The 13,840-nt window shown below is 36.4% G+C and overlaps 1 protein-coding gene across 1 annotated transcript; it reads left to right on the plus strand.

Moving 5' to 3' along the window:
* Window positions 1-4,985: 4,985 nt before the first annotated feature.
* Window positions 4,986-7,224, plus strand: LOC121427575 (transcription factor HES-4-like). The gene is made up of 3 exons (XM_041624034.1): window positions 4,986-5,181; window positions 5,464-5,559; window positions 6,183-7,224. The coding sequence occupies exons 1-3, from the start codon at window positions 5,128-5,130 to the stop codon at window positions 6,864-6,866; spliced, it is 834 nt and encodes a 277-aa protein (XP_041479968.1). The 5' UTR covers window positions 4,986-5,127; the 3' UTR covers window positions 6,867-7,224.
* The last annotated feature ends 6,616 nt before the right edge of the window (window positions 7,225-13,840 follow it).

Here is a 13,840-nt window from a genome sequence, read left to right on the forward strand (position 1 = left end):
GTGATTATCTCTAATCAGTGTGCTAAAACAATATAATTTGCGCTCTTCTTTATGATAAGCGCTACTTGCACTTAATGAAATGCAAAATCATTTTGAAAGGTTGGCAGAGTGACGACCTTTTCAAGATGTAATATCCAACCTTGCATCATGCCGGATCCAACATTTTAAGTGTTGGCTCAAACTATTTAAAAAGAGGTAAATGCAACATTTAGAAAGGTTGTCACTCCTCCAACGTTTGGAATTTGATCTAAAAATAACATTTCATGTTTTAGAGAGCTGACTTTCAGTTTAAGAAAATACAAACTTGCGTATTTTCGCATTTTTCATTTATGCCTATACAATTTTACATACCACTCAGGCTGACTTCAACTTTTTTTTCGTTCCGAATGACCCTGTCAACTTGTTGATTGCTCGGCGGGTCTGGCGTCCAAGACTATAGGCCTTCCAGGGTCCACCGTTCGGGCTCAAGATCAAGAGCAAGTGAGAGGCGTGGGAAAACGGAGCTGTCCAGTCACAGAACCATGAAAGAAAATAATTATTTTCAGCTTTTTTTCGCTCTCTCTCTCTCTTATTCCTACCTCCCTCTAAAAAAACTGATGGGACAGTTCACGGCTGAGAACAAGTGCAAGGCCGAGGATGGTGTTGGTTGATTCAAGAGGGAGCGATTCTCACACTCCTTCTGTACATCGCGATGTCAGGTTGTTACTAACTGCTAAGTCATTATTATGATGACGAGAAAAATAGAAGACAGTTTTTTTTTTGCTTTATATCATTTTTGCTTTTCTGGCAATTTGAATCATAGAGCCGCTCCGTGTTCTCACGATCTGTTAATATTGTTAGCATGATGAAAGTATTAAAGTCCCCTTTTTTTACTTTTATAAGCCAATGGCGTCTGATAAAGTTCTAACAAAATAGTGCTTTGGTTTGATCTCTGATGAATGATCATTGGAAGTAAAAGTGATTTTATTCTGGGGTTAAAATTTCAAGAGTGTGAAAAATATAAATTGGGATAATTTTAATGACTTGAATCATTGGATATGTTTATTAATGATAGTGTACTCACTCTCAAAACTTTATATGGTAATTTTTTTCCGAGTGGCCTATTAACATATATTTCATAATTGTGATAATTTCCAGTTCATTATAGGGGAGATGCTTTAATTTTATATTTTTCATCCGAATTTGATGACGTTTTCAGTGATTTTCTTCTTCGATTTTCCTTTTTTATTCAGTAAACATAAAAAAATAAAAATATACTTAAAAACCTCATTTTTTAAATGTAATCTATCATTATGTATTATGCTGCACACGCAAACATATCTTATGTATACATGTATTTCTTTAACTCTAAATGCAGAAATAAAAAGCAATTTAATTTGTTTATTAATGAGGTACAGTTGACCTTTAATGTGCAACTTTTTTTCAATTTTGTATGAAATCAGGATAAAGTACGCAAGAACGCAAATTCTTCTGCCACGTGATCACTGAAAGGAAAAATCAAGATTCACAGCCACTATAGAAATATTATATCGGTCAAGCGGAAATGGTATTGTAATAAGTTATGGGCAATAAAACCAAATATTATCCCGACCAATGACCTGTGAAAATTGTTTGTTAAAAGGGGGACAAAATTGTCCCCACGATAATTACATCAGTTGGGAATATTTTTTTTTCTTTTTAGGCACTCCAGTTTTTACTACCGTAACTTTTTCAGATGGATCGAAAAAACGTTTCCGGATAATTAGTTCATTAAGTTTTATTTTCATTTCAACTTTTAGATAAAAAGAGGGATAAATGTAGCACCACCTTGCTATTGATTCTCAGGAATTGATGGGTTTGGATTCGGAGGTTGATATGACGTCAGGAGGATGACTGACTGTATTAGCAGGAAAACGAGAAATTTAAATAAAAGGACAAGGGGACTTTTTGTATATTTATCCATCTTCTCCTATACCAATCAATTTATTTCATTAATTCATTAAGAAATATATTTTATCATTCGAGTAATATCATACTGTTTCTTCTATTTCATTTTTTTCACTTTCATGTAAATTTTATTTTGCAATTTGTTCGTGTTTCTTTTTTTTTAGCTTCATGCCAAGTGCCTGATATAATTTGTAGCAGAAACTTTACCTGAAAATCTCGTGGACATTAATTAGTCAAATTGTTACATTCCGTCACATTGCAACATTTGTCACATTGTCAGTGACACGGTGACGGTGTTCCAGCATCAGAACACGGGTGCTCTGAAAGACATACCTCCAGCTACGGATCGGGGAGGGGGGCAAAGGGGAACGTGCCCCCCCCCCTTTGAAGACAGTTGATCATTTTCCGTTAACCCTCTTTATTATTTTTGTTTGTATTTTTATTCAAAGCGCCCCCTTTTGGTCAGACCTTATCCGCCCCAGGAATACCTCCCTATTAAACTGATTGGTTAACATTGGTTTGACTGAGCTAGAAGGTCACACTTGTCACCTGTGTCTGTGATATGTTACAAAAATGAAGCCCAGAAAAAAATGTGTTCGAAAATAATTATTTAGTGCTTCAAGAATTGAAATATAAAGTGACCGGAAACGCTAGCTTAATTTCATCCCATACATTAATGTGTACTGTTAAGACGCCTATTTACAAAATCGATGTTTGTCTTGTAGTTTTAGCTTTTCATTCTCAATAATAGTTGTTTTCAGGGTTTATTAAATCGGCTGCTCACAAAGTTAAAAAAATACCTTTAACTTGTTTGAAATCTGCTTGGTCTGTGGGTGGATTTCAAAACTTTTTTTACGTGAAGATGTTAGAGCTTTGCGGAATGAGAAGACTGTGTTTGTTATCATTTGATGATGATATCTACACGGCACGAGCCTTGATGGAATGCGCACAACAGATGGATAGTAGTCTAGATCTAGTCTTATAGAATGATCAAAATCGTCTAAATACATTTAATTTTCATTAAAAAAACGTGACATCAGGCAAAAATTAAGTGTTTTAAGAATATCGTATGGTACCAAATAAGCTTTCCTTATCGCAAACGAGCTATTCATTATTATGATTGACTTCGCTCTTATCTGATGATGACAATTTTATCTGATTTTGGGGGGTACTTAAATCTATAGATTGCTTTTAAAGAGGCTATGGGAGGCACGAGCCCTAGCGTAACGAGAGTAACAGATGGCAGATTGATGGTGGAATGTTGTAACTCTATCTACAAATCTTATCAGGCCACATGACCCACGAATTACTTGACCTTAGCTAATGTTATCTGAGGACACGAAAGAGAAATTTATTACATTAATGGGGACGGGAATGGGGAAAACACAGAAAAACAAGAAATTTGCAGTTATTAGGCATATACTGTATATATGTGTACGTAGGCATATATATATATATATATATATATATATATATATATATGTATGTATATATATGTATATATATATATATATATATATATATATATATATATATATATATATATATATATATGTATATGTATATATAGATATACATATGTACACATTCTTAATTTCATCGCCAATATGTAGGCTCGGGGAGGGATGTACAGCGGGGAAAATGAAGATAGGGAAAGGTTGAACGGCTGAAATACCGATTCACCTAGAGAAAGTGGAATATTAACTTGGTAAAAAATGAAAGAAAAAAATATGACGTCATATATATAATCAGAAAGGTACAAAATGTTTCACAAAGAACTCATGAGCTGCTATTATTTCAAGCTTTCAGCTTACGATAGCTGGCCTCTACATTTAAATTTGTTGTTTACATGAATTATGTCTATATTTACTTAACTACTTATTGTCACCTTTGTAATTTCATCATTATGTATGTTTGATGTTATATATCATTGTTATGAATTTGCAATTTTGATTTATCAATAAATGCAGAAATACCTACTTAAAAATATGAGGGTAAATACCATGGAAACATTAATTTTTATCGATTTCCTATTCCAAACTTCACGGTAATTAAATCACACAAATGTGCTATCCAATATAATCATAACAATTTTATTGACGAAATAGGTCCCAGATTCGCGGTGACCTTGTTCTGTAATGATTTTCTAATTAACATTTCCATTCGTGATACGAAATGAACCAAAACCGTATCGAAATACATAAGCAAAGTATTAAAAAAATGAGACAAGTGCATCTTCCCCAATCATAGTATTTTTATATTAATGCAAATTCTGATTTCATCGGTCATGTATAATTTACTTTCGTTTACTCTTGAGAGATTCCGTCATTTCAACAGGAAAAAAAAAGAAAAAGGAAGAGATAAAGGATAAAAGGGAGACGCATCAAGGTATCGTGTAAGGGTTGTTTAATTCGGAATTCTTTTCAATTGTCTCCCAATCCTATTGACTCGTTATTGAGCAGATGTCGACGAAAAAACACCACGAAGCATATCCCCAAATTACCCCTTGGGCAAAGGGGTTACAATAGAACGGCGAAGTTTCCCACGGTACACCGATGTACCCACGCGCTCCCACGGTTGCCTGTACGATGACATACGGATTAAGCCAACAATCATTGCATTTTCATTGTCGCTCAGTGTTCGATTTTTTTCCCCTCCTCCTCCTCCACTCCGTCAAATATTGCGGTGAGATTTGGTGATTCACTGGAGCGAGTCCCCCTCCAGCCAGCGCTGTTGTTGGTGTTCTTTCTCTTATCGACTATACACGGCGAGCTACTGACCCCTGCGACGGTTGTTATCGTAATGGTCGAGTCACGCGCCGAGCTTGTTTGCTCAGTAAAGCCACCCATCTAACGCGGCTTGTGATTGGTTAGCATCTCGGCTTGTTTGCTCGGCTCAACGCTCACGCCGACCAATCCGCACGCGAGGAGCGCCCTCCGTTGAATCCCCGTGCGGGGCGAGCGAGGGGGATGCACAAGCCTCGCTGATTGGCTACTGTGTGGAAGAATTTCACGCTCGAGCGCCGAGGGCACGTGCTGTCTATATATAGCGGTCGTCTGCCCGAGAGTAAGTCATAACAACTGCTCTCACGCTCGCTGTAACATCCACAGCTGACTCGCAGATACCATTTGACATTCTCTGAGCCTCTCTAAGGATCTACTCTTGTGATTTATAACTTGTCATCTGTTCACGTTAGCAACCATGCTTAACACTACTGGATACCAACAAATGGATATGTGTGCTAGCAGGCCTAGGGTAAGTTTCTCAGCTATTTTCCTTTTCCACTCCTGTCCTCCACTTGAGTCAACTTCAAGTTGTCTTGTCAACAGTTACGATGTCATCAATGTTTTCATTTTTTTTTCATTGGCAGAAGTAAGAGTTATAGTTACTACGAGATGCACACATGACAAACACTATCAATTCTAATAGGATGTTTTATTTGCCAGTTGAATATTTTTATCATGTGTCTTGTTGATGATTAATTTGATTTGTTGACTGCAACTTATTGTATGTTTCTTTCTTTTTTTATTATTGCAGACTGCCAAGCACTTGACTGAACGTAAGCGACGAGCTCGCATCAACGACAGCCTTCTTCAACTGAAGAGCATGGTCTTTCCCGTTATCAAGAAAGATGTAAGTATTTCCTCAAATCATTAACTTACTTCAAACTAAGTTCAGTAGTTTTATCGGGTTTGGTGATGTTTCTGTAAGTTGTGGGTGGTTACATAGTGCTCACACACATTTTCATGATCATTGGCTTTTGCAACTGCCCGAAGACGCCAGTTTCAAATTTGGCGCTCAACCTGTTACGCCACCTGAATCTGGTTCCTTGTCTTAATTGGGCGCGAAGATTCACCCCTTTTCTTCTGCGAAGAGTATCTTTGTCCTTATCCACTCCGATTATTGATTAATTAAATCCCCAGCTCCGTCCTTCTATTGTTTGTGTTGGGCGTCGTTTGTATTGAGGGGCAAGAAGAGATGGGACGTGCGAACAATGTTTGTTCGGGAGAACAACAGAGGAATTGGTCGTCTATTGAATGGGTTCACTCTGGCCTCTATTGAAAGGGCAAACCGTGGGAAAGTTGGGAAGAACTCCACGAATCTTTACGGCCCACGCCTAACCACAGCTGCGGCTGGGCTTGGGTGTCGAGTGGTGGGTGGGTGGCTTCAAGATTTTCTTATGCACGTACTTTTTTTGCTTTCGTTTATATTTTGCAATACTTATGATCCTTTCCCATTTGTTTCTTCTAATCCAGATTGCTAGACATCCTAAGATGGAAAAAGCCGATATCTTGGAGATGACCGTTCGTTACCTTAAGGACGTTCAGAGCCCAGCACAAGGCGAACCCAAAGGCAAGGGTGTCACCAACTACCACGCTGGCTTCACCGAATGCCTGAGCGAGGTCTCAACCTTCATGTCGAACTGCGACACCATCGACATCGAGACCCGACTACGCCTTCTTGGTCATCTAGCTGATCGTTGCAGCACCATCAACGACTCCGAGCAGAAGCCTGATGTGTCGAGACTTCAGCCTGCACAGCAGCAGCAACAACCACCAGCCGCATCACCTGTGCCAACCACTCAGCAACAACAGCAGCAACAGATCCGAGTTGCCGCTCCCAGCCCAGTTACTGTTCCCGCCTCATCGCCTGTTCAACAGTTCGCTTCCACGCCAAACGGTATGGTGCTCCTGTTGCCCGCCCAGCAAACCATCCAATCAACCCCTGTCATCTCGGTTCGAGTCCCGGTCAGCGACGGCGTCCTGACCCCTCCACAGTCACCCATGTCACCCGAACCAGCAGTCGGCATGACCCGCTTCACCCCGTCACCAGTCGACATCAAGCCATCCAAGACCACCTTGGCCAAACACCACCGCTTTGCTCCCTACCAGGGGCATCCTATCAAAGCAGCAGAGAAAGAGATGTGGAGACCGTGGTAATGAATTAATAAGCCACCCCAGCCCATCTGGAAAGACTCTTTACATCATCAAAAGTACTACAAATGCCTTGAACTTTCATATTTTCTGTGACTATTACTATGCTATCCGAGGGAGATCGCGGGAGTTCGATGTGGACTTTTTCAAATGACTTTATCCAAGAAGCGAGCATAATTTTCTGTTCATTTATTATGAATTGACTGTATTTTTCTACTTTATATTATGTTTATTTTTCTTGAAAAATGATATGAGATATAAAATTGATAACAAAGATTGTGTTGATTGTCGCCGGTCGATAGAAGCCAATTGCTATATGAAAAAACACAAAATAATGAATAAAAAATAACAAAATTAAATTTAATTCATACTTGTCCTGGTCATATTTAGCCTTGATATTATCTTCATGTGCGAGGAGAATGAGTGTGTGTGGGGGTGGGGTGGAGAAGAGGAGGGGGGGGTAAAGATAACGGTGACAGATACGTAAATAGATGAAGGGAAGGAGCGGGAACAGAGGAAAGAAGAATAATTGGAATAGAAGAAAGTAGAGAAGCAGAGAAAAGTGAGCGTGAAAGAAGGGTAGAATGGATGAGAAGGCGAAAGATATAGGTAGAAAAAATATGAGGGAAGAGATCATTGGGGGAAGAAAAGTAGAATCCATGAGAAAGCAACAGAATGTGCATGAAAAAAGATGTCGAAAGGAGTTCATTAATGAATTCATTATTTTTCACCAAATAATGAATCTGCTTTATCTAATATTCTTTCGATATCTTTCATTCATACTAATGTAAAAAAAAGGCGAGTCCAGAAGTGGTGTAATAAGAAGTATTTTATCATGAACCCATATGGGGCATAACTGACGGTGGAATGAAACACCAATTGATGAAACAACAGCCGACCTTCATAATTTCTGCAAACTAATCGGTAGGGTGGTGGGGAAGTCACTCCTTTGATGTTTGCATTAAACTAAAACCAAAAGAGATGAAAAGGATAAGAAAGAAAAAAAATACTGCCAAATATAAAAGGGAGGTTTGAGGTCTTGTTCCTATGTCATACCCCTGTTAATATGTAAAACGAACTATGACGTCACCCTTGAATCGTCTTGACCCTCCCCCCCCCTTATTGAAGTACCCTGGCTCCGCCCCTGGTTGAGGGGAGGGGTAAGAAAGGCGGGAAAGGAACAGGTCCCGTGGCTTTTTTTTATCTGAGAACAATAGCACCTGTAACGGCCCTCTTTCTCTAATCACCCATAGAAATAATACGTGTACAAAGACCCAAATTTGACGATCAACCCCGATTGTTAATTGTGTATTGCGCCCTCACGCGGTATGAAGAATACAGTATCTCTCTCTGAGTACAAGCCACTGATCTGAATGATAGTTTTTCAGATCAGTGGTGCAAATACTGTCATGTTCTCATCGATTATGAAGAAGTTGGACGGTTCTTTGCACGAAAAGTGACAAAATCTAAAACGGGAATGTTTACTGTTAAGCATATTCGTTAGCATTTATAAAAGACATTTGTCTTAAAACTGCATTTCGTCAATTCGATGACAGTTTATTACATTTTGGACTGACGTGACCTTATAAAGGCAAAATTGAACTCAACTCTTCTCACTGTACACGATATCAAACGATATCGTATAGGGATATCGTAAATGTAAAAATTTACAAAATATCGACGAAGATGATTTTGACAATGAAAATTAAGACAGAAATCGGTAGGTCCCTATAAAGTTGGAGACGTAAATCAACCATTCAAATAGAAGTAGAGTAAACATGATGGAATTGTGATCATATGAATACGATTACTGTCATAACTTTTTACTCTGCAAAATGATGCTACAAGCGATATGAAAACGCATATTCTTAACCGTTGCAGTATATCAAAAATATTTTTAATTCAATCATTCGGTTTAAAAACACGAATAAAAATCATAAGTCCAAGAACCAAAATTTAAAATTGTATAGTACATACAAGGCAAATAATTGTATCCTAGAATTTTGCCTACAAGAAAACTCGTAATTTTACCAGCCCAAATACTTTCTTACAGTCTGATATGTTAGTAATTACAACAATGTTAAAAACTGACATTATCATTAATTTTCAAATCCCATTATACTTTTGTCATAGCTATGTTAACAGTTTTTCATGGACATATAAGGCCACACGAACGGCCGTCATAAGTAAAAACACGCGACCAATGCCTTGTTTGTCGCACGACCGAGTGGCTCGTGCATGACTCTGAGTTTTGAGTCAGTAAACAAACAGCATGCGACATCGCCAGTTTTATGCTTCCGCTTTAGAACTGGTTAAGAAAAAACATCAAATTTCCCCGAGTTAGCTGTCACGAATTCCTAACTTATGACATCACCTAATTAAAACATGTCAAAGTTAAGTTGCTAGAACTCCCAAAACAATGCAACGCATCGCGCAAAAAATCTAAATTACACAAACGTTTTTAGAGCGTGTCTGATGTTAAGGCAAAAGACAAATAAGTGTAATCATTTCTATATTAATGATCCCATCAAAGTCAAAGAGCACCCATGAGGTACAAGTATTAAGAGTGTATGAGTTATGGTGTTTACCCAACTATTTAACATTTTAGAAATCTGTATTTTTTTAATCTACAGCAGCGCAGATAATTCGTCTTTTCACGATCTATTTTTTTTTTGTTCTTGACAATAAGCGTATCGTCACCATGATTGTATTGATACATAAACAAATGCTACTCAAATAAAACCTATCATCCTTGATGAAGACATTTATGAGCTAGGTGGAAACGTATGTGGCATCGAAATGTGTAAAGGAATAGGTTTTGAGGTATATTTTCAGTAACGTAAGCCAGTTTCACCCATTTGAAATTACAAGCGTTTCAATCACGTAACGCGCGCGTTGGCATGGCACGCTGACTCAGAGTACTTCCTCGTATCATCATCGTCACCAATCACCACCATCAGATTGATTATTGTAAAACAAAATATTTCAAAGGGATACTGTTTCATCGCATGGAACTGATGAATTAGTTACCAATAGTATTCAGAAATTCATTGGATTTCGACATATTAATTATATCATAATTTTACTTTGTTGGTGACGGGAATGTCCTAATCATACATTTCTGTTTCTGTTTCTGTTAAACATGAGGAGGGGAACATTGAAAATAAAGAGGAGAATATGGAGAGAGAGGGGAGGGGGTTGGCTGACAGACAGATAGATAGTTACAGAAAGATAAAGAGATTGGGTTTTAAGGGTAGCTGAGGACTGATATATATAACGAAAATATATAACAGAAGTATAACAAAGACATCAAATACTTCATTCTATCATATAGATCATTTTTCTACCTACCACGCGGTGCACGATGAACAATTTTAGCTAATTTCATTCCATTACTCGCGGGTGAACGCAATATTATATCAAAGTTGAGCATTTGTCTCTAATTGCTTTATCGCGTGTGGATCAGTACGAAAGCTGAATTAAATTAACCCGTCCATAAACACATACTGTACCAGTACATTGCTCACAAAAAGCCACATTACCTCGATGTTCACAAAGTTTTGTGAAAACATTTTATTGTTTAAAATGTGGTAGTAAACTTCGTATTGTCTCCGCTCCTATAACCCTGTTTTCACAACAAATGATTCTAAAGATGATTATTTTGTAGAAGAACAACTTAATCTGAAGCAGCTTTTTCTTTTCCATAACCCCTGACCTGGACTAATGAAGCAGAAAGAAACATTAAAAAGATCCAATGCTTTACACTCATGTTTGCCAAGAAAACTATTGTTTTGTTGTTACCAAGCGTAACAAGCTTCAAGCAAGGAATGCGTTTATTGAGCCCTCGAACAATGCGAACCGGTTACTCGGACTTTAATGAGCCCTCTAACAATGCGACACGGGTACACGGATACGCTCGTTTCAAAAGAGATTACTCGAATCGGGCACCAACATGATTCGTTTGGATCAAGAAAGAAAAACTTGCTAGCCAAAGTAATCAATTGGATGAAGTCATTAATTGTTGTCTTAAGGAGTAATCTTAAACGGTTCTGTTGAACAAAAGAATGGCTTGGATCCCTGGACAATATGAAGAATTTTTAAGAACAATCGGCTTTGTTTACTTAAAAGGAACACTGGCTTTCAAGCTGCAGAAGCTTTTTTTTAAAGGTATCTTCATTTCAAATTTCAAGGGAAGCATGGTTGTGCCCGTAATTCACTGTTCAAAAATCTTAATTAACATTGAAATGGTGAATTTTGAATATATTGCAACTTCTGAACGACGTGTGATGTATAAATTGTGTACGTAATACGAACATATGATCAATAATACTGTCAAATATCTTAAATTGACAAACATACTTATTTATTCATTACATACGACAAAGCATGAGATGTTAGGTCTTAAGTTAAACCTTTAAATAAAATATGAAAATTGTATCATGTTCGATATGAGAAACTCAGAGCATGAGTGCTCATTGAAATTGATCATAGTGTGATGTCGAGTAAAATTATTTTGACAATCTTAATGTATTGTATTCATATTCATTGTTCTGTAATATATTGATTTGCATACTTTATATATCAATCGGAAAAAAAATGTTCTTTTGAATGAATGATTTGCCACCATTATAACAAAATAATAAAAAAGACAAGATATGCTTTTGATACCTGGTTGCCAAATTCAATTTTCATATTCATTCAATTCTGTATTTGTATATTCTCATACACATCAATATGGTTCAATTCATGAATTGTTCCATCAGTTATATAATTACGCATAGATCGTCTATCTTTTGTCTCTTTATATCATTTATTACATATCAAACCCTCAAAGAATTTTTTTTTTGAAATTTAAATTGAAATGGTTTATTCAGAAAACTTCATCGCAGCCAAAGGCTGAATTGCGAAATTCTGTACAAGGTAAAATACAAAATATATACAATAACAATTGCTATAACAAAATGACATATAAAAGTAATGAAATAAATAAATGTTATATGTTGTAAATTAAGAAAGGAGAAGATTAGAATAATTTTATACATGGGATAACAGTAATATTGGATAGTTGTAACCACAATATGATTCTGTGGGGATAAAGTCAGTAATTCATAAGCTTGCATGAATAAAATAAGAAACAAATTATAAACAAATGATATTTCTTTAAAGAATTGAATATGAAATGTAACTGAGCCGGAATAAGGGGGAAAATGAAAAATATGTTGATGAGGTTGGTAAAACTGATTAAAGGACTTCTGTCAATGAGTTAAGTAGTATTCACCTGGCTTACACGGAAATAAGAGATATCATAAATCTAATGATTGATTAAATATTTTCTCGCTGTATATGTATAAAAATGGAATTAGCATACTAAACAATTATACCAAGATGGGATAAAACAGCAATGCCCATTGAAAACAAGCAATGCTAGAAATATAAAGCCATTACAATATCTCTTTTTTTTCAAAAAATACACTGTACAATAATCTAAGGTACATACAAAGAAAAAAATACAGATTTCCTGAATACGATGACAACAATGAATAAAAAAAAAATAATTACAATCCCCGATGACCCTTTCCCAAAACTCAATATTTATCTCTTTATTTGTTTTGCTTTTGTTTCTACCTCTATCCGCTCTCTCAATAATAAAGACAAATAATTTTTCAAAATATTATGTGTCTCATTTTTATTTCTTATATGTATAATTGCGGCCTATAGATAGAAAAAAAACGCGAGGTTCATAAATAAGCTTGTATTTTTTTTTTATATTTGTTGTCGTTGTAACTAAGTTAAATACGGCAAACTGAGGTGAAAACACAAGATTCTTACAACAGATGTTACGTATAACTATCTCTACAGTATTCCAAAATGGTTTAACTGAATCACGAAAGAAAAAAAATACATGCGTTAAATCTCAGTCTATCTTCAATAGTTACAAATGTCAGACTATTTCAATTTCCTATTAATCAATTTGGATGTAACTGGCAAAATATTGTACATAAACTTAAAATTGAATTGATCATTGGCCTACGAAATAAGTCAATCAAATAACACTTTACCTGATTCATAAGGGGGGGGCACTGGGGAAAGTGCACTTAAAAAAAATATTATAAATGAAAATTCTTCCAGATTCCGAGTATATTTCTGCCCCTGCAGAAAACATCAACTATGTAATGTTGTATTTGGATACCACTGGAATAAACTTCTAGTTAATGTGTATATGAAAAGTGAAACACACACCTTATCTCTCTCCCTTTCCCAATGGATATAATTTTTAAAATATCAAAACCTTCGTGCCCGAGATACTAAGATAAATCATATCATCACTATTGAGTAGTAATATTTGCTGAAAAAATACTTATATTTCTTGTAAAATTCCATTTACGAAATACTCATACGAAGTGATGGTAGTCAAAACTGTTTTAAACTTTGAAACTTTATGCAAATTTGTTCCCCCACCCCAATCCGTCATGTGTTAAGGTCGGGGCAATTCGTACAAACTCAGGCTGCATACAATGCAGGCGTCATTCTTTCCTTTTCCTGCCAACAAGTATATCAGTAGACGAATTTCAATATGATGATAAATAGCCTTCCAACGAGTAAATTCTATTTTTTTCACAGACAAAGCGACGAGAGGGGGAAGAAAAAGACACCATTCATTTCTTATTCACAACCTTCGTCTCCTTTTCATCATTTTCCCTAGTTCTTTCACAAAGTTTTATCCTTCACCTGTATCGCAACAAACTGGAACAATTTTCATGAAGAGAGCTCGCGCGTCTTTTTAGATCAGAATAGAACTTTCTGAAAGGGTATTAGAATTGACTATTGACTGTTCTCCGCCATGAAAGCATCGCATCAGACAGCGGACATTTCCCACGCTCCAGCTTCAATTCATCCCTCTTAAAATACAAGAGAGAAGATCTATGACTTCACTTTGAAATTGATATATGGCATCGTCTTTTATCCCGTCCTTACAATAC

The sequence above is a fragment of the Lytechinus variegatus genome, chromosome 14 (genome assembly GCF_018143015.1).
Source record: "Lytechinus variegatus isolate NC3 chromosome 14, Lvar_3.0, whole genome shotgun sequence".
In the NCBI taxonomy this organism is placed as follows: domain Eukaryota; kingdom Metazoa; phylum Echinodermata; class Echinoidea; order Temnopleuroida; family Toxopneustidae; genus Lytechinus; species Lytechinus variegatus.

Excerpts from the sequence above, each read along its gene's own strand:
- LOC121427575 (XM_041624034.1), top strand. The coding sequence starts at position 5,128 with ATGCTTAACACTACTGGATACCAACAAATGGATATGTGTGCTAGCAGG. Across the intron at positions 5,182-5,463 it reads TGTGTGCTAGCAGGCCTAGG|ACTGCCAAGCACTTGACTGA; the intron begins GTAAGTTTCTCA and ends TTATTATTGCAG. Across the intron at positions 5,560-6,182 it reads TTCCCGTTATCAAGAAAGAT|ATTGCTAGACATCCTAAGAT; the intron begins GTAAGTATTTCC and ends CTTCTAATCCAG.